The sequence below is a fragment of the Sus scrofa genome, chromosome 1, assembly GCF_054392235.1.
Source record: "Sus scrofa isolate SSC_HxYL_T2T_F1_AM1 chromosome 1, Sscrofa_HxYL_maternal_Yorkshire_Landrace_v2.0, whole genome shotgun sequence".
NCBI classification, from domain to species: Eukaryota; Metazoa; Chordata; class Mammalia; order Artiodactyla; family Suidae; genus Sus; species Sus scrofa.
In genome coordinates this window covers 137,400,455-137,421,747 of record NC_139383.1, presented here as the reverse complement: position 1 = coordinate 137,421,747, position 21,293 = coordinate 137,400,455, and the positions used below count along the sequence as shown (strand labels likewise).

At 39.6% G+C, this 21,293-nt stretch overlaps 1 protein-coding gene and 1 long non-coding RNA gene across 9 annotated transcripts in view; one reads left to right on the top strand and one right to left on the bottom strand.

The window, feature by feature from the left end:
- The window catches only part of ADAL (adenosine deaminase like), a 35,970-nt gene that overhangs the window by 2,397 nt on the left and 12,280 nt on the right, over nt 1-21,293 (top strand). For 2 of the 8 annotated variants that reach the window (XM_013993098.3, XM_005659689.4), the window contains exons 2-8: nt 2,763-2,993; nt 3,240-3,370; nt 3,855-3,915; nt 8,538-8,625; nt 10,789-10,870; nt 13,714-13,840; nt 14,702-14,782. In XM_013993098.3, coding sequence (XP_013848552.1) covers nt 2,931-2,993; nt 3,240-3,370; nt 3,855-3,915; nt 8,538-8,625; nt 10,789-10,870; nt 13,714-13,840; nt 14,702-14,782 — 633 coding nt within the window. In that variant the 5' untranslated portion in view covers nt 2,763-2,930. Of the gene's footprint in view, nt 1-2,762; nt 2,994-3,239; nt 3,371-3,854; nt 3,916-8,537; nt 8,626-10,788; nt 10,871-13,713; nt 13,841-14,701; nt 14,783-14,979; nt 20,678-21,293 lie in introns of those variants that run through there. The other 6 variants (XM_084972487.1, XM_013993097.3, XM_013993096.3 and 3 more) reach the window with 4 other exon arrangements.
- LOC146406388 (uncharacterized) lies at nt 4,936-12,426 on the bottom strand. The gene is made up of 2 exons (XR_014812724.1): nt 12,321-12,426; nt 4,936-7,638 (listed from the first exon to the last, which is right to left on the bottom strand). It is a non-coding gene; the product is annotated as an uncharacterized LOC146406388 (long non-coding RNA).

Below are 21,293 nucleotides of genomic sequence, written 5' to 3'. Positions count from 1 at the left end.
AAAATTACCATCAAAGACATTTAGCAGAGAAAGGCTGCCTCGTACTAAGTGCCTAATAGTAACAAGTGTTTTTATTATTCTGAGTTCCCCTTGTGGGCTGGGGGTGGAAGGAAAAAAATTCTCTAGGAGAACAGGAGACCTAGTTCTGGCCCTGCTCTAACTTGATGAAATATTAGTACAAATGTAGGAAAATCTTATTTCAGTGTGGTGCCATTCAGTGCCTCACTCCCACTCCAGCTGTTTCTGGCCCTTGCCAAAACCCGGCCCAGGGAGACTGAATTTGGCAGGCCATGGAATTAATAGCAGTACCTTAGGCAATGATCAGTTAAACAATGACTTCTTTAAATGTATAAAAATTGTGCTGGTTTTGATGGCTTTCAAATTTCCATAGGTTAACGTTGTAGCCGGTGGGTCAGTAAATTTACTCATAACCAGTTAAAGGTCAGTCCGAGGGTGGTTTGAAATGTTCCACAAAATAAGGTTAGGATTCTAGAGTAGGATTGAAAATGTATATGAAAAGTTAGCCACCTGTCAGATATGTTACTAGCCTGCTATGTAAAATGTCCTAAATACTTTTTAAGGCTGTCATTCTGTTGTCTAAACATAAAAGTTCTTCCCTCTCATAACTCATAATAATAAAACTATTTTACAAGGTTTACTAAAAAGTTATTTATCTTATCAACAAATCTTTAATTGTTTTAATTAATTTATTAAATTATTAATAAGTGAATTTAAATTTATTAGTAATTAAAAATTTTAAATTATTTCAAAAAGTAATCAGTTGTAAAACCTTCAAATTATGCAAAACTATATAAGGTAAATAAAAATAAAATTCTGTCCCCTGACCTTTGCCACTTCCAACCCACTTTCTAGTGGTAAGTTTTCTGTGTTTCCTTTCATGTCTGTTTTAGGAATAAGGACATATATATATAAAAGTGTGTGTACACACACGCTTTGTTTATAAACATCATCTTTCTAAACAATATATTTTGCAACTTACTTTTTGGAAATAACACTATATTGTAGAAGTCTTTCCATATAGTCATAGATATTCAGTTGGATGGATATATAATTAATTTAGCCACTATTCTACTGATGGACATTTAGGTTGTTTCCAATTTTTTGCAATTATAAATAATGCTGCAAGAAGTGTATTTGTACATATCCTGTTAGATATGGGATAAATCCTGAAAGTAGAATTATTGGGTCAAAAAGTGTGTGTGTGTGTTGGTATATATACCAAATTGCTTTCCAAAAAGATCATACCAAGTTCTGCTCCCACCAGAACTTTTACTCTCACCTTCACCCATATAGGGTATTCTTCTGAGATTCAGCTTTTTTTTTTTTTTGGATAATTTCACAAGTAAGTCTTCCACATGAACTTTAGAAATCAATTCCTTTTTTCTTTCTTTCTTTTTTTTTAATGGCTGCACCTGTGAAATATGGACGTTCCAGGGCCAGGGATGGAATTGGAGTGGGAACTGCAGGCCTATGCCACAGCCACACCAGATCAGAGCCACATCTGCAACCTAGGCTGCAGCTTGTGGCAACCCCAGATCCTTAATCTACTGAGCGAGGCCAGGGATGGAACCCACATCCTCAAGGACACTGTGTTCGGTTCTTAACCCACTGAGCCACAAAGGAAATTCCAAAAATCAGTTTCTAAGGAATAATTTTGAGAATATTTTGATTTACTTTATAAGTCAGTTTATGATGGGAACTCCATGGTGGCTACTTTGAAAATCACTAAATTTCATTTGGAATTTTAATCTTAATCTATAAGCCACCTTCAGAGGTGAAGGAAAATTAGAATTTATTTGTTATGTACAATGTGCTGGGCACTGTGCTAGTTCCTAGGAAGGTGGAGTAAGTCTTAGTCCTTGTTCTTAGGAAGTTTATATAGTCTGGTGAGGGAGAAAGACAAGTCAGTCAGTGATTGACCTACAGTATGATAAAGTGCTGAGTTAAAGGCCGTCACTGGATTATATGGGTGCGTAGAAGAGGGGCACTTAAATTACTTTATTAATCTTCACAGGTGCTCTGCATGTTTTAAAATTGTAGTTGATTTACAGTGCTCTTCATTTTTATCCAGTTTTCACAAATAAGGAAACAAGCCATGAGGTTAAGTGACTAAGGCCACATGAGTACTAAAGGGCAGAACTGGTAAAAGGATTAACCTAAGTCCACCTGGCTCCAGTGCCTCTCCTCTTCCTTTATATATTTTAAACCAATCAAAAATGCAAATTTTTTTGGAGTTTTTGTTGTGGCTCAGTGGTAACGAATCTGACTAGTATCCATGAGAGTGTGTGTTCAACCCCTGGCCTGGATCAGTGGGTTAAGGATCGGGTGTTGCAGAGAGCTGTGGTGTAGATTGCAGATGAGGCTCAGATCCCAAGTTGCTGTGGCTGTGGTGTAGGCTGGAAGGTGCAGCTCCAATTTGAACCCTTGTCTGGGAACTTCCATATGCTGTGTGTGCAGTCCTAAAAAGCAAAACCAAAAAAAAAAACCTTTTTGACCCCAAATAGTTTTTTAGGAATTTTTAAAGAAGTAATTTTGTAGAAAGTGCTAATATGTAAAGGAATATACTCTATTAAATTTCAGATTTTAATACACCTCTTACCAGCTTGAGGCCTATTCCTATTTCCAGTTCAGATTGTTGGCTCACTTAAGTTACCTTTGGAGGAGCTTTTGTCTTTAGAGCAGTAAATTAACCTGCTTGTTTTTGTGTCAACATCTAAAAATGTTCACATTTGTTTAAATAGGTGAAGCTGAGCTCAGAGCTACATGTACAGTTTATCTTATCAAGATGGGTGGAAGTAAAGCAATTTAAAGGAAATTGAAGACCACAAATCTTAATGACTGAAATACACTGTATTGTTCACACCAAAGCATAAGTGTTTGGAGAAAGACCTTTGCTGTTCAGCAAAATCATGATGGAGGCAGAAGAACAGCAGTCATGGAAGACAACCTTTTACTCAAAATTACCTAAAGTGGTGAGATTTCAACCGTAGAATTCGAGAGTGTTGTTAATTTTAATGACTTCTCTTTTGTTTCTTTTCACAAAAGAAAAGTAAATTGTGTAGGCAGAATCTGTAAACTTGCTAAAATTTGAAAGTTACATAGCTTCATCTAGTAGGCAGTTTGCCTTGTACAGACTGCAAACATCAAGTACCTGATATGATGTTCTATGTCTAGTGAATATTTGAGAAGTTTTCGCTGATTGTATTCTCTTGTTTTAGGAACTTCATGCTCACTTGAATGGATCCATTAGTTCTAATACCATAAAGAAATTAATAACCAAGAAGCCAGGTCTTAAAATCCATGATCAGATGACTATGATTGACAAGGGAAAGAAAAGAACTTTAGAAGAGTAAGTTTGGGGAGCTTGTGACAAGTTCTATTTTGAAATTGTAAATAGTATATAAGGATTTAGATTTTTGTAATTAAAGGAATTGGGTAGCCATCTGGTATGGAGAGTATAACTTTGCATACAGCATTTTTTCCAACTGTCAGACTGTTGACAGTATTCTTAGTGATTTATATTTTTTTGTGAAATTGTGCTATATTGGAATATTCTTTAGACTTGAAAATATAAGCTTGTTGATTTTATCTCCTGTTTGCTCCTACCACTTGGGGTACAGGTTGGGAAGAGTGGGGTGGAGAAGGGGAACTATTATTTCCCACTTAAAATAACATTTAATTTATAGTCATTTGATTATCCTTCCAAGTCAACGTAATTTTTGAAAAACCTGTTCTGTAGTTCTTTAAAAAATATGTAATTACTATTAGCCAAAATCTCTTAATTTAGAAAAGTTTTTGATGACTGAAGTATGTTAAAACTTTTCATTTTGCAGATGTTTCCAGATGTTTCCAATTATTCATCAACTTACTACCAGCCCTGAAGATATTCTAATGGTGAGAAAGGAAGCAATTTTTAGACTGCTTTAAAAATTAAGTAATTGATACTCTTCTGTTGTTGTACTTGGCTTTTTGCTGTCATCAAGAATCTGATGAAAAGTGTTTTCTGCTTTTTTTTGTGGCAACTCTTTTAAAAAACAGCCTAAGTCATTTGCCTAATGAGGCAGAATTATAATTCAGGTAGTTAGTGTAGGAACATGGGCTTTGATATATTCCCTGATTAATGTCCATGGTTGAAGATTTGTAAAAACAAATCAAGAGAAACAGGCCTTGCTTGAAGATTAACTATTCAAAGTATGTCTGTTTTATTCAAGGTGGACATTAACCCCTGGCTTATATATTTGACTGTTAGCAAAAGAATGTAACGAGTGGCAACTCTAAGTCTAGGGGAAAGAAGAACAAAAAGGACCGTAAACCTTATGGAGCATGCCCTAACTCTAAGTCCTTATTGGACCAGGCCCTATATAGGTGCTGGGTAAGGCCATTAGCAAGAAGAACCGATAGCAGGACCCCACACTGGTACCCGTATTTTTTTTTTTTTTTTTTTTTTTTTTTTGCCTTTTAGGGCTGCACTTCGTGGCATATGGAGGTTCCCAGGCTAGGGGTCAAATCAGAGCTACAGATGCCGGCCTACACCACAGCCACAGCAATGCTAGCTCCGAGCTGCCTCTGTGACCCACACCACAGCTCACAGGAATGCCAGATCCTTAACCCACTGAACGAGGCCAGGGATTGAACCTGCAACATCATGGTTCCTAGTCGGATTCTTTTCCCCTGCGCCACAATGGGAACTCGGGTACCCTTGCCTTTAAGAGATAAAACCTCCTTAGAATTAGAGAAGGGGGACTCTTCCACACACACACACCCCCACCCCCACCCCGCCCCAGTGTGCTAGGAACTATCTGCCTTCCTGTAATAAAGACTTTTGCTTGCTTGCTGCCTGTATGCGAAGTTCATTCTTCCACTCCATAAACAAGAACCTGGATTCCGGTAACAACTTCCTGGTAACACTAAGAGTTAATATCAAAAGATTATGTTTATTGTAAAAGATAGGAGGAAAGAACCAAGACCAAAATCTTCTGTTAGGTAGTGGACAATATGAAGGAGAAAATCTTGTCCTATTTTCCTATATAATATAGCATATGAGAGTTCCCTGGTGGTCTAGTGGTTAAAACTCTGCACTTTGACTTCTGGGGGCTGGGTTAATAGGAACATAGCATGTGAAATATTTGACTACAGGCTTTGCTTGTATTGCTTGGGATGTTTTGAACTGCCTGGTTGACTTTATAGAGAATGAAGAGGTTGAAGAGATGCTTAGAGATTGACTGATTGGTCCCTAGGAAAACTTGTACCTTCCTTCTGAGGCTGAAGGACTAGAGGATGTCACTGTGTCCTCTTATCTGAAGCTCTATGATTCTAGAGTCTGGTATGGAAGACTGGCTCTATCATTGATCTGACCAGGATGGCATATTTATTTATTTAGTCATTTTAGGGTCGCACGCTGCGGCACATGGAGGTTCCCAGGCTAGGGGTCCAATCAGAGCCCACGCCAACGCCTGATCCTTAACCTGCCAGATCGAACCCTTGTCCTCATGGATGCTAGTCGGGTTCATTAACTGCTGAGCCACGATGGAGAACTCAGGATGGTATTTTTAAATGTTCTCTCTGTAATTGGAGAGAAGCTGAATTCTGTCAGTGTTCTAAACCCTTAGACAAAATGCCAAGGAAGAAGTGTAACCTGTGTTTCTGGAGAGGTAACGTTTGACCAGTCAAGAAAGAATTTTCCTCCTTGGCTGAGACGGATCCTCATGATAAGCAGTAAATAGATGACTTACCTTTTGGAGGAGGGTTAACTTGAAATGTTTAGTTCAACGAAAGTTGACTGAGTGCCCACAGTGTTCCAGACTGTCAGCTGAATCCAGGGAGACATAGAGATAGATCACCCTGGCCCTGCCCCTTGGGGTCTATAGTCAGGTTGGAGAGCAGGTAAATCCAACATCATGAGGTATGCTCTGTGTTAGAGACATGCACAGGGATTTATAGGAATCTGAGGGAGTGTTGTCTAACTGGCCATTCAGCAGATATCACTGAACCCTGCCAGGAATGTCCACCACAGGGGCCTCTGTCTCACTTTCTGTTGTTGGGCATAACAGAGAAAAACTGATGCAGTGCTCATTATTTCATTCCTTTCAAAGTTGGTAAAAGCTTTGTTAAAATGAGGTGAGGAATTAGGATTTTGTAGCATTTGACTTAATGCTCCTGAGACAAACACCTGTATGTGGTTCAGAGGATGAGAGTGAGATGCCCCAGAGAGTGAAATGACTGACATTTACATTTAATAAATGAACCCTGTGTGGGTATATGTCAAGGGATTGTTTGTAAACATTTGTAAATTGTAAAATTGTGGGACTGAGTGTGTCGGGGTCACTTAACAGTCCAGTCAAGCTGACTGGGTGAATCTCAGAGAATCTCAAAGAGACAGGATTGAAATAACTATTGCATATGCCAGACACTATACTCAAGACTCCTTTCTGAGGTGAGTGTTTTTATTATTCCCTTTCTGCAGATGAAAAAACCTGAGGCTTAAAGGGGTTAAGTGTAACTTGTTCAGCATCGCTCACTGAGAGTTAAGTGGCAGAATTGACTGAGTCCAGAGCCCATGTTCTTTCTGATTCAAGATGTGTAGTCTTGGAGTTCCCACTGTGACTCAGTGGGTTAAGAACCTGACTAGTGTCCATGAGGATGTGGGTTCAGTCCCTGGCTTCCTCACTCAGGGATCCAGCGTTGCCACAAGCTGTGGTGTAAGTCGCAGATACAGCTCAGATCTGGTGTTGCTGTGGCGTAGGCCAGCAGCTGCAGCTTTGATTTGACCCACAGCCTGGGAATTTCCGTATGGTGCAGGTGTGGCCATTTAAAAACAAACAATAACAACAACAAAAACAAGATGGCAGTCTTACCATCCTTGAAGTAAGCGGAAACTTAACTAATTGTGATGTGCTCTCTCTGAAGAAGGAACTTGAGTAGATGTTCTCAGTCCAGAGCATAGGTGAGGAAAGACCAAAGAGCCAAGAGTTGCCCTTAGTACCTGTTGCTGTGTGGAGCAGAAAGGGCTGATTCTGATAGACAAGGTTGTGGACTCTTGACTAAGGGTCTTGGACGTGGGGTACAGATGACTCCACAGGCCTCACTGTGGCCTAGATAAATCTTCCATTGCTCTCATTCTATACCTACTAGCAGCCTTGTCTTGTTCTATTTGACTTCACAGGGGCCTCACCACCAGGAAAAGGGGGTGTGTGTCCTGGATAGTAGATAAGATCACTTCACACACTCATTTTCACCCTCGTTGTCAAAGCACACGTTACAAGTGGGCTTCTGCCTTAGTCTCCTGTGAGTTGTGGTAGGGTGAGTTGATCTCTCCGAGTCTGCTAGGTTCTGGAGCAGTGCTACCGTGCAAGTTCCTCAACCTGCAAAGACAAGGCCCATACTGGTGGTAGCAGTGGCAGCAACATAGAGGTACTGGAATAGCAGTGGCTCACGTGCTGTCATGGCAGCTTCAGGGTCATGCTCCATGGTGAAGGAAGCAGTGGCATCTTTCTTGATCCAGGGGTGTCACAGATTTTGAATGCTTTTGTGTTGTCCTGAGTTGTGTAATCTCTGAGGCTGATTCTCTGGACCTCCTCGTGAATTTGAACCACCCGTTATCTTCATATTCTAGTTTGGCTATGGGGTAAAGAAAAAAGATGAGGCCCAGACCTCAGATTGCAATGAATCCACCAAGGTTGTGCTACCCAGCTAGGCACTGTCTGCACAACCAGCCCACCTTGTTCCTTAGCCAGGATCCTCTACCTGCATGCCCATACACATGTGCTCAGAGCAGGTTAAGAGGAGGATACCAGCTGTAGGGACTAACTAGCGCTGGCTATCACAGCATTTCCAATCTGGTGCTTTTCTCTCCTAGATTTGGAGTATTTTAGAATGGATGGCCTTCAGCTTTTAGATATCATTTATCTTGGTCATTTAGTAATTTTTGAGTTTTATGCTAGATTGGATACAGTTTCACTCAAATTTATCACTCATTTTCTTTGCCGAAGAGGAATTTTCCGAAGAGGAATTTTCCTAAGTGCTTCTGGGGGAGATTTAACCCTGCCTGAGGGAATTCTTGAAAGATACAATTTATCCTTAAATAACTTGAATAAGAACCTTAAGCCATGACTTTAGATGGTACATCAGTACTAACTCATCATTTTAGCCACTTGCTTCCATATGTAACCTTCCAGTACTATGACTCATAGGTGTTGGTTGTAGTTTTGCCTCATTTCTCTGTTTTATCAATCTGAAATAAATAAATGCTTTAAAGGGGAGAGGAGACAAAAACTGTGGATGGTGTTCAGGTTTGGATTTAATGGGAGAATGAGGATGGTGAGGGGAGCTTTGGAAATGTGAGAGTTCTATCATAGCCTCCACCGGGGGTGTGACAAAGCATCTTAACCACATGGGAGACTTCCAGCCCTCCTTGTAAATCAAAGTTAATACATGAAATAAAGCTGTAGCACATGGCATTTTCACTGGGACCCTTACACTAATGTTATCAATATTGTGTATATTCCCTTTATTATCAGGTCACAAAAGATGTCATTAAAGAATTTGCAGATGATGGTGTCAAGTACCTGGAACTAAGGAGCACACCCAGAGGAGAAAATGCTACAGGTAAAGATGCAAACTATTACATTGAGAAAAGATAAACACAAGGTCCTACTGGAACTGTATCCAAACTCCTGGGATAGACCATGATGGAAAAGAATGTAAAAAGCAATATGTGTGTGTGTGTGTATGTATGTATGTATGTATGACTGAGTCACTTTGCTGTACAGCAGACATTGGAACATTGTATATCAACTATAATTTAAAAAATCTCTTAATGCTTCAGATAGAATGTGCTTCTCAGATCTTTTTTCTCTTGTGCTTTGATCATGCATGTGTTTGCAAGTTGAGACTATGAAGTATTTATTTTTACATTGTTGTAAAAGTAGAGTCAGTGGCCCAGATCTTCTGATGTATAGTCATGGTGTATGTTTTTAAGGAGTGAGTTATTCTTAAGTTAAAAATCAGGTCAGGTATTATCTGTTGAAGGGAAGTAAAAAGGCCCGCAAAAATTTCATTTGTTGTTTGTTTTCCTCACTCTGAGAAAAGAACAGTTGTTCCTTTTAGTTGCATTATCTTAAATAGATGCTAATTCTTGTTCCCTGCATCAAGGCACTTGTGAGATGATGCCACTGAGTGGATGCAGAATCACATTTCATGACAGTCACTGAAAGGAGGTTTATTCATTCACTTATCAGGGGCTGATGGTATCTTAGGCCAGGAACAATCTGTGTTGTGGTAAAACCTCTGTAGTTGAGATGAGCAGATCGGGATGTGGTCTGGAGAAATTTTCTGGGACCCTCTTTCCATAAGAGCAGCATCAAGATATATAGTGAACTTGGGTCCTCTTAGCACATTCTGACCTAATAAGGCCCCACTAGGTCGTCTTGTAGCCCATCCTCATTCAGGGGGTAAAATTTTTGAAATTCCATATAATACATTAAGTGTTGAAATGGACCAAGATTCTTATTTCACATTTTTAAACTGCAGGGTCCATTCCAAGTTTTGCTAGTGATGATAGTGAAAGGGAAGACGAGAAGAAACATGCCAATTATTAGGTCTAGTTGACTCTTCAAATGGAGATTCAAAGGAGGATGATGACTTAAGTATGCAGCAATGGAAGTGTAGTTAAGTAAAGGTTAATAGAATATTTGGCAACCACTAAAAATACTCCCAAAGACACTTTAATGACATGAAGACAGGCTCAGACTAGTGTTTAATAAATGAACAGGAGGCCTATATATCTAGTAGCATCTCATCTATTCCAAACTATACATACTCACTTTGAAAAACAGACAGTGATTATCTCTGAGTGGTGGGATTCTAGGCCTTTATTTTTCTTCTTTATAAAAATTTTCTGTGTTTTTTTCCTAGAGACTTTCCACTAAAAGTAAGCATTTTATAATTGGGGTGTGTGAGGGTTTTAGTGTTCTGGAAAATGCTTTTTCAGAGCCCCACTGAAGAGGGGGACTCGAGCACCTGAACTTGGAGCAACATCTCCAGTGCCCTGGGCAAGAAACACTGAGCCTGAGCTAGGCTGAGGGCAAAGGATTTTTTCCCTGGACCAGCAGGAAAACATTCTGCTAATAGGGAACAAAATTGGGGACACTTTTTAAGGACATATCTTAGAAAATGCCTTTTGTTATTCTTGTTTTGTTAGAACAAGGATTTATAATTTATAGCAGTGGCATTCCCGTCATGGCTTAGTGGTAATGAATCTGACTAGCATCCATGAGGACATGGGTTAGATCCCTGGCCTTGTTCAGTGGGTTAAGGATCCGGTGTTGCCATGAGCTGTGGTGTAGGTCACAGACACGGCTCAGTTCTGACATTGCTGTGGCTGTGGTGTAGGCCAGAGGCTACAGCTCAGATACAACCCCTAGCCTGGGAACCTCCATATGCCTCGGGTGCGACTCTAAAAAGCAAATAGAATAGAATAGAGTAAAATTTATAGCAGTTAGAGTAGTTTTGTGTCTGTTGAATTGAGGAATAATTTTTAAACTAGCTTGTATTTTATGTCTTTTAAAAAATATTTTCTACTGCTTCATTTTTTTTTCAGTTTTATTAAAAGACAAAGGGCATTTACTAAAATGTATGCATAACTCATCTTTTGCTATACCCTTGTTGCACATAAAGTGAAAATGTGATTGTTCGTATTAGGGATGCTACTGTGGAAGGATGAAATAGTTGATTTTCTCTTTACAGATGTTTTCTTTATGTTCTTTCCAGGAATGACTAAAAAGACTTATGTGGAATCTGTACTTGAGGGTATAAAACAGTCCAAACAGGAAAATGTAGACATTGATGTTAGGTAAGAAGCATTGTGGTCACAACTTAACAAGCTGTAATGTGAAAAATTTACACTTTGATCATGGGTATAATGGATTTTTATAAATCAACCAATAACTGATTTTTATCCTTTTTTTTTCTTTCTTTCTTACTTTTTCGGCCACACCCGTGGCGTATGGAAGTTCTTGGACAGATCAAATCTGAGCCACAGCTGTGGCAATGCAGGATCCTTTAACCCACTGCACCACAGTGGGAACTCCTGGTTTTTATCTTATAGTAGTAACAGAATCAAGAACCATGTTATTTGAAGTTAAGAATCTATTCATGTGGCAATAAAGTCTGAGTCCTATTGCTCTAATGAAGTATAGCTTCCCATGGCTCTTCAGCTTAAATCCACATTTCTTATTGTGACCTGCAAGTTTCCACATGGATGGCTTGCTTTATTTTTTATTTTTATTTATTTATTTATTTATTTATTTATTTATTGTCTTTTTGCCATTTATTGGGCCGCTCTCATGCATATGGAGTTCCCAGGCTAGGGGTCTAAGTGGAGCTGTAGCCACCGGCTTACGCCAGAGCCCCAGAAACTTGGGATCTGAGCCGCGTCTGCAACCTACACCACAGCTCACGGCAACACCGGATCTTTAACCACTGAGCAAGGCCAGGGGTCGAACCTGCAACCTCATGGTTCCTAGTCGGATTCCTTAACCACTGTGCCACGACGGGAACTCCTATTTTGTTATTTTTTTAGAGCCACACCTGCACCATATGGAAGTTCCCAGCCTAGGGGTTAAATCAGGGCCTCAGCTGCTGGCCTGTGCCACAGCCACAGCAACAGTGGATCTGAGCGACATCTTTGACCTACACCACAGCTCATGACAATGCCGGATCCTTGACCCACCAAGCAAGGCCAAGGATGGAACCCGAATCCTCATGGGTACTAGTCGGGTTTGTTACTTGCTGAGCCATAACGGGAACTCCAGCCTTTCTTGTTTTAACAGCCTTGTCTTGGCCATGGGTCTCACACTGACCTGCCTGCCCTCTGTTCCTCAAATAGGCCAGGACTGTCTGACATCAACACCTTTTTACTTCCTGTTACTTTTTCATAGACACACTTCCACCTTAGCCTTGCACAGCTGGCTTCTCACTATTCAGGTCTCAGTGGGGCTCTCACTTCCTCAGAGGAGCCTTCCTTGACCACCTTATCTAAGGTTCCTCCCCAAATCCTCTAGTCACTCTGTTTATTTCCTTTATGGCACTCTTCTTTTTTCTTTTTCTTTTTTTTTTGGCTGCATCCATGGCACACAAGTGTTCCCTGGACCAGGGATCAAACCCTTGCCACAGCAGCGACCAGAGCCACAGCAGTGACAATGCCAGATTCTTAACCCACTGAGCCACACAAGAACTCCCTTTACGGCACTCTTTTTAACAAAACAGAAATTTTCTTGTTTTATTTGTGTGTACATACTCACCCTCTGGAGTGTAAATTCAGTGAGGCCAGGGACTATGTCTTTTGATTCACTGCTACAGCTCCAGTACTTAGAACAGAGGTGGCACGTAATGAGGACTCAGTAAATCTTTGAAGGAAGAAGAAGAAAGCTAGCTGTGTAGATTCTGGCTATAAAATCGCTCAAAGCTTGACTAGACTAATACCCCAGTAAAAAACACCAGGCAAAAGACAAGAGAATTCAGAAAGAAAGACATACAAATGACTGATAAATGTATAGAAAACTATTTAACTTCATTAATCATATAATTTTAAAAGGAAATATTACAGTGCCATTTCAGTAGGCACTGCCCCCCCTCCCCCCCAAAAAGAATAGTAACCAGTGTTTGTGAACTAACACACTGCTGGTGAGCACGTGTAATTAATAAAAGCTCTCTAAAGAGCAATATGTATTAAGATCTATAAAAGTAATTTTCCTCTCTGATCCAGTAATTCTCTCTAGGAATATTTATGAAGGAAATAGATTGATTAATGTTAAGAGTCTTCATTGTTGTGTTATTTATAACAAAAAAAAAAACAGAAAACAACATTACATTGTGGTCATATGATTTATATTGTTTTCTAACATTTTTTAATGGCAGGGGAAATTGTTAAGTGGAGGAGAAAGAGACACTGCACTTTATATATAGTGGATCCAAGTTTTGTAAAGAAATATATGCTGGAGTGACTTCTTTATTTTGCAAATAGATAAACTAATAAATGCTGAAGGAAAATTATACAGCATAAATTTATTACGAGGAAAATTATTCATTGTAGGAATCCAGCTAATGTATGAAGAATGAATTGTTATCAGCTGCTGAATACATGTTAGAATTAGACTATTACCAATCTTGTAACCCTTAATTAAATAGTAGATCTCAGCCTCCTGATGAAAGAACCACCACTACCTCTGAATTCATCCTGCCCCAATATTGAATCTGATCTGATTAAGCCTATAAACTAGATCCAATTTCCAATTTATAGGAAATACAAGGCACAGGAACACATGTTAGCAACATAGGGATTCAATCAGCAAAATCAGACTGTGTGAAACTTGATAGGACAAATGATTGGTTTCTTCAACAAATTTTTTTTCTTTTATCTTTTTTTTCTTTTTAGAGCCACACCTGTGGCATATGGAAGTTCCCAGGCTAGGGGTCGAATGAAGCTGTAGCCGCCAGCCTAGGGTACAGCAATGTGGGATCTGAGCCAGGTCTGCAACCTGCACCACAGCTCATGGCAATGCTGGATCCTTAACTCACTGAGCAAGGTCAGGGATAGAACTCAAGTCCTCATGGATCCTAGTTGGGTTTTTTACCGCTGAGCTACAAAAGGAACTCCCAGTACTCATTTTCAATTGTGTTTTTCTTACATTAAAGGTATTTGATATCAATCGACAGAAGAGGTGGCCCTTCAGCAGCCAAGGAGAATGTTAAACTTGCAGAAGAGTTCTTCCTTTCTACAGAGGGAATAGTTCTTGGCCTTGACCTCAGTGGAGACCCTACTGTAAGTTCCTTTTCCAAAATACGTTTTATTTCTAAATGTGGTATAAGGATTAACTCAAAACATCCTGCATTCTCCAGAGGTCCAGCAGACTCTCTGTGTGGCTGAAGCCCTATTTTGCCCTGGATGAGCAGAAACTCTGCAGCAACTGCTGACAACCAAGGTTCTGTGAAGGAATTAAGCCCTCTTAAAAAAATGGGGGAAAAAAAAAAGATTTGCATGACAAGATTATTTTCTTAATTTTTCTAAAAATATCATTTTCTTAATTTTTCTAAAGATGGTACATAGCTAGTGCTATTCTACATAAATAGGAGAGAAATTAATTTATTATATACAATCCATGTCTGACTTAATTAATGCTTAATTATGGCTAAGGCTTAATTATCTCACAGAAGCCCCAGTTGAGAGGGGCTCTGAATCGCCGATGGTTGAAAACCATTAAATTAGAGGGTCCCATGAAACTGCTTTCTGGACAGTTCTGTCCTTGTTTCATCTATCCATTTGATAGGATCTTTCTTTATTAATCATGCTAGTTCCTGAATCAGGTGAGTTCTCCTTCGCTCTAGATATCTAGGTATCATACCAGAAATAATATATGGTGACTGTTAATGTCTAGCTTAGCTGATTGACCTCAGGTTCACTGATACTTTACATAAGATTCTTAAAGGCAAGGAATATGTCTCTGCTAGCTTCGAATTCCCTAACGTGTCTAGTATATTGTAGGTGCTTTATAAACAAAATGTGGAAATGAATCTATCTGCCATTTTTCCCCCGCCATTATTTTATTCCTTTGTTTATTGAGACTGGGTACAGTTCTTCAGTCTGCCCAGAGTCATACATCTTCATTTTAACTTTTTCTTCAAGGCAGGACAAGCAAAAGACTTCTTGGAACCTCTTTTAGAAGCTAAAAAATCAGGTCTGAAGTTGGCATTGCATCTTTCGGAGGTAACACATATTGTAGAATTAGGCGGGAGAGGGCAGATGACAGTGACAAATAATCATTTGTAAATGGTCAAAAATAAATGTGGCTTGGACAAATATTTTTAGAGAAGGAAAGGGGAAATATTTTTAAGTGTAAATTGTAATGATAAAGGCATGACTTGCTTTTAGTCCCTTGTGTTACTGTTTTTATGTTTTTGTAGTTCCTGGGGTTGGTCGTTGACTTGTCCTGCAGTGTGTCCTTAAAACAGCTTCACGACATCTTGCTGGAGAAAACGCATCACTTTGCATCAGCAGCCTTGTTATCGGCAAGCTGACAATGAGGGAAGCATGAGTTTGTCTCACTTGTCCTCCTAGGGGAAGGGACCTGAACACATCACATGTAGCCACAAGAAAGGATGTAGCTTATCATTTTAGAAGGCTCAGTAGAAGCTCAAGTGCCCCCATGGGCCCCAGCTCCTTGGCACCCTGAGCGCGGTAACAGATGATGCACAGATAGTGGCTGGAGGATAGTTACTTTTTTTTTCTTTTAAAGTTTTATTGATAGTTGATTTACAATGTTGTGATAATTTCTGCTGTATAACCAAGTGATTCGGTTATACACATACACATATCCATTCTTTTTCAGATTCTTTTCCCAGATAGGTTGGTTATCACAGAAAATTCAGTAGAGTTCCCTATGCTGACCATCCATTCCATATACAGTAGTGTGCCTATGCCAATCCCAAACCCCAATCCCTCTCATCCTCCTCCCTGTCTTGTTTGGTAACCATAAGTTTGTTTTCAAAGTAATTAGTCTGTTTCTGTTTTGTAAATTAGTTCATTTGTATCATTTTTTTTTTTTAGATTTCACATATTAGTGATATCATGTGATGTTTGTCTTTGTCTTGCTTCACTTAGTATGATAATCTCTAGGTACATCCATGTTGCTGCATATGGCATTATTTCATTCTTTTTTATGGCTGAGTAGTAGTCCATTGTGTATATATACCACATCTTCTTTATCCATTCCTCTGTCAATGGACATTTAGGTTGCTTCCATGTTTTGGCTGTTGTAAATAGTGCTGCAGTGAACATTGGGGTTCATGTATCTTTTTTTTGTTCTTTTAGGGCTCCACCCATGCCACATGGAGGTTCCCAGGCTAGGGGTCGAATCAGAGCTGTAGCTGCTGGCCTACACCACAGCCACAGTGACATGGGATCCAAGCTGCGTCTACAGCCTACATCACAGCTCATGGCAACACTGGATCCTTAACCCACTGAGCGAGGGCAGGGATCAAACCTGCATCCTCATGGATCCTAGTCAGATTTGTTTCCACCATTCCACAATGGGAACTCCTGGGGTGCATGTATCCAGTTTTCTCTGGATAGATGCCTAGGAATGGGATTGCCGAATCCTGTGGTGGTTCTATTTTTATTTTTTTGAGGAAAGTCCATATTCTCCCTAGTGGTTGTACCAATGTACATTCCCACCAACAGTGTAGGAGGGCTCCCTTTTTTCTGCACTCTCTCCGTCATTTATTGTTTGTAGACATGTTGATGATGGCCATTCAGATTGGTGTAAGTTGATACCTCATTATAGTTTTGATTTGCATTTATCTAATGATTAGTAGTGTGTTGAAGATCTTTTCATGTGTCTTTTGGCCATTTGTATGTCTTCTTTGGAGAAATGTCTATTTAGGTCTTCTCCTTTTTATTTATTTTTTGGTTTTGGTTGGGTGTTTTGTTTTGTTTTTTTATGTTGAGCTGCATGAGTTGTTTGTATATTTTGGAGATTAATCCCTTGTCAGTAGCTTTGTTTGCAAATTCCATCATTGTCTCCCATTCTGTAGGTTGTCTTTTTGTTTTGCTTATGGTTTTCTTTGCTTATGTTTTCCTTTACTGTGCAAAAGCTTCTAAGTGTAATTAGGTCCCCTTTTTTTTTTTAAATTTTTATGGCCATACCTGTGGCATATGGAATTTCCTAGGCCATGGATTGAATCTGAGCAGCTGCGACAACACCAGATACTTTAACCCACTGTGCCTGGCTGGGGATCAAACCCATGCCTTCGTAGCAACCTGAGCCACTGCATTTGAATTCTGTTATTTATTTATTTATTTATTTAATTTTTATGGCCGCACCTTTGTCATATGGAAGTTCTCAGGCTAGGGGTCAAATCGGAGGTGCAGCTGAGACCTGCACCACAGCTACAGCAACATAGGATCTGAACCGTATCTGTGACCTATGCTGCAGCTTGCAGCAGCACTGAATATGTAACCCACTGAGTGAGGCCAGAATTGAACTTGCATCCTCACGGAGACAATGTCGGGTTCTTAACCCACTGAGCCACAATAGGAACTCCTGCAGCAGATTCTTAACCCACTGTACCACAGGGGAACTACCCATTTGTTTATTTTTGTTTTTATTTTCTTTACTCTAAGAGGTGGATCCAAAAAGATACTGCTGTGGTTTATGTCAGAGTGTGTATCTGGTCTTACATTTAGGTCTTTAATCCATTTTGAGTTTATTTTTGTGTATGGTGTTAGGGAGGGTTCTAATTTCATTCTTTTACATGTAGCTGTCCATTTTCCCCTGCACCAGTTATTGAAGAAACTCTTCTTTTCCCCATTGTACATTTTTGCCTCCTTTGTCATAGATTAGTTAACCATAGATATGTGTGGGTTTATTTCTGGGCTTTCTCTCCTGTTCCATTGAGCTATATTTCTGTTTTTGTGCCAGGACTGTACTGTTGATGACTACAGCTTTGTAGTATAGTCTGAAGTCAGGGAACCTGATTCCTCCAGATCCATTTTCTTTCTCCGGGTTGCTTTGGCCATTTGGGGTCTTTTGTGCTCTCATACAAATTTTAAAATTTTTGTTGTAGTTCTGCGAAAAATGAGATTGCATTGAATCTGTAGATTGCCTTGGGTAGTACAGTCATTTTGACAATATTGATTCTTCCAATCCAAGAACATGGTGTATTTTTTCCATCTGTTTGTGTCATTTTTGATTTCTTTCAATAGTGTCATGGTTTTCAGAGTACAGGCCTTTTGCCTCCTTAGGTGGGTTTATTCCTAGTTATTTTATTCTTTTTGATGAGATGGGGAATGAGGGTGTTTCCTTAATTTCTCTTTCTGATCTTTTGTTTGTTAGTGTATAGAAATGCAAGAGATCTCTGTGTATTAATTTTGTATCCTGCAACTTTACCAAATTCATTGTTGAGCTCTAATTGTTTTCTAATAGCATCTTTAAGATTTTCTGTGTGTATTATCATATCTTCTGCTAACAGTGACAGTTTAATTTCTTCTTTTACAATTTGGATTTCTGGGTTTTTTGTTTGTTTGTTTGATCTTTTTAGGGCCACACCTGCAGCATATGGAAGTTCCTAGGCTAGGGGTTAAATCAGAGCTGCAGCTTCCAGCCTACACCACAGCCACAGCAACTAGGGATCCAAGCTGAGGCTGTGACCCACATCACAGTTCATGGCAACCAGATCCTTAACCCACTGAGCGAGGCCAGGGATCTAACCTGAGTCCTTATGGGTACTAGTCAGGTTTGTTACTGCTGAGTCACAACAGGAACTTCCTGGATTCCTTTTATGAATTTTTCTGCTCTGATTGCTATGGCTAGGACTTGTAAAACTATATTGAATAAAAGTAGTGAGAATGGACATCCTTCTCTTGTTCCTGATCTTAGCAGGAAAGCATTCAGATTTTCACCATTGAGAATGATGTTCACTGTGGATTTGTCATGTATGGCCTTTATTATGTTGAGATAATTTCTCTTTATCTCACTTTCTGGAGGGTTTTTATCATAAATAGGTGTTGGATTTTGTCAAAAGCTTTTTCTGCATCTATTAAGATGATCATATGGTTTTATTATTCAATGTGTATCACACTGATTTGCGAATATTGAAAAATCCTTGCATCCTTGGGATAAATCCCAGTTGATCATTGTGTGTGATCCTTTTAATGTATTGCTTGATTTGATTTGCTAGTATTTTGCTAAGGATTTTTTTTTATAGCCCTGTAAGGATTTTTGACTCTATATTCATCAGTGATCTTAGCCTGTAATTTTGTTTTTTGCTGCTTTATCTATTTTTGGTATCAGGATGGTGGTGGACTCATAGAATGAGTTTGGGAGTGTTCCTCCCTCTGCAATTTTTTGAAAGAGTTTCAGAAGGATAGGTGTTAAATCCTCTCTAAATGTTTGATATAATTTGCCTATGAAGCCATCTGGTCCTGGACTTTTATTTTTTGGAAGTTTTTAAATCACAGTTTTAGTTTGAGTATTTGTGATTGTTCATATTTTCTGTGTCTTCCTTGGTTCAGTCTTAGAAGATTCTATATTTCTAAGAATTTGTCCTTTTCTTCTAAGTCGTTCATTTCATTGGCATATAGTTGCTTGTAGTAGTCTCTTGTGATCCTATTTCCATGGGGACAGTCACTTTCTTTTTCTTTTTTCTCCTTCATTTTATGGCCTTACCTCCAGCATATGGAAGTTCACGGGCCAGGCACAGCTATGGCAATGCCGGATCCTTTAACCTACTATGCTGAGCTAGGGATGAAACTTCTGCAGTGACCCAAGACACTGCAGTCAGATTCTTAACCCACTGCATCATAGCAGTAACTCTGACAGTCACTTTCTTAATCGGCACAGCCCGGTGAGGCAAACAAGGGACCCTCCTGCTCTTTTCCGCATTTTACAGATGGATATCCTTTCTACCTATTGAAATCTTTTTTTTTTCTTTTTATAACATACAAAAAGGTATACATAATTAATGAGTTTGAATTTAATTGTTTCCTTAATGCAAAAATAATTGGTGTACTTGCCTCTCATGATTATTTTGGGTATTAGATGGGGTCATGATTTAAAGATTGAGGAAAGAAACTGGACCTTCTTGTCAATACTGAGTGTTTCTCATGTCTACAAGCATAGAGTCGGTAATCTAGTGGCAGAATGTAAAATCTCAGATCCATGTTTCCATGCTCTGATCGAAAAGATCCTTCACTCATAGGACACCCTCTAGTTGACCTCACTGATTGATGCCAGATTGAAGCCACTGGTCAGGATGATGGGACAACCAGCATGTGGCCAGTTACTTTGGGTCTTTGGGCACAGCATCAGAACCTATTCTTAACCTTTGTTTTTGTTGCTTTTCTTACTGGTCCATTGGCTATGAAACATTTCACTCTTCAACATGTTACAGTCGTTTGCCTTTTAGGCTGTCTAGAAAATGTCAGCTAGACATGTTCATGGTGGTTGTGGTATGTATGTAGCCAGCTTTTTCAGGATAAACATGGCCACACTTTATGTGGATGGAGCCTGGGCCCCAGAGTCAGACAGAGCCAGGTTTCACCCTGATCTTTACCATTCGCTAGCTCTGTGAGCTTGGACAACCTTAAAAATAAATGCTTTAGAGGTTCCTGGTGGCCTAGTGCTTAAGGATTCAGCATTGTCACTGCTGTGGTTTGTTGTCACTGCTGTGGCTCAGGTTCAATCCCTGGTCTAGAAACTTTGACATGCCATGGGTGTGGCCAAAAAGAAAAAAAAAAGTTTATTTTGTCTTTATAGGGCCACACTTGAGGCATTTGGAGGTTCCCAGGCTAGGGGTCGAATCAGAGCTGTAGCTACCAGCCTATGCCATAGCCATAGCAGCACGGGATCCAAGCCATGTCGGCGACCTACACCACAGCTCACAGCAGCGCTGGATCCTTAACCCACTGACTGAGGCCAGGGATGGAACCTGTGTCTTCATGGATGCTAGTCAGATTTGTTTCCACTGATCCATGACAGGAACTCTCAAAGAGGTTTGTATTTTTAACTACAAAAGTTATATGTATCTGAAGAAAATCTAATGTAGCAAAGTAGTATAACGTAGAAGTAAAAAATTAAAGGTCTCCTTCAGTTCTGCTCCTGAATTGATCCTGTTAATGGTTTCATATTTATATGTATTTTTCCAGACCTTTTTCCAACATTTATGAATACATGTACACAAGACAGAACACACATATGCATAAAGAGCTGTGGGGTTTTATTTTTGAAAATTGCTTTCTCTGAGTTTTGATTTCTTCATTTTAATACTTCCTGTGATTCTTATGTGGTTTAATGGAGAATGTGGAGTTCCTCTTGTGGCTCAGCAGAAATGAATCCAACTAGTATCCATGAGGATGCGGGTTTGATCCCTCAATCAGTAGGTTAAGGATCTGGTATTGCCGTGAGCTGTGATGTAGGTTGCAGAGGTGGCTCGGATCCTGAGTGGCTATGGCTGTGGCTAGCAGCTACAGCTCCAACTCGGCCCCTAGCCTGGGAACTTCCATATGCCACAAGTGCGGCCCTAAAAAGCAAAAAAAAAAAAAAAAAAAAAAAAAAAAAGAGAATGTATGTAAAAAGGCTATTGACTATAATTATTATTATCATTGAGATGATTTAGAAGAATATTGGGAGGAGTTCCCATCGTGGCACAGTGGAAACGAATCCGACTAGGAACCGTGAAGTTGTGAGTTCAATCCCTGGCCTCGCTCAGTGGGTTAAGGA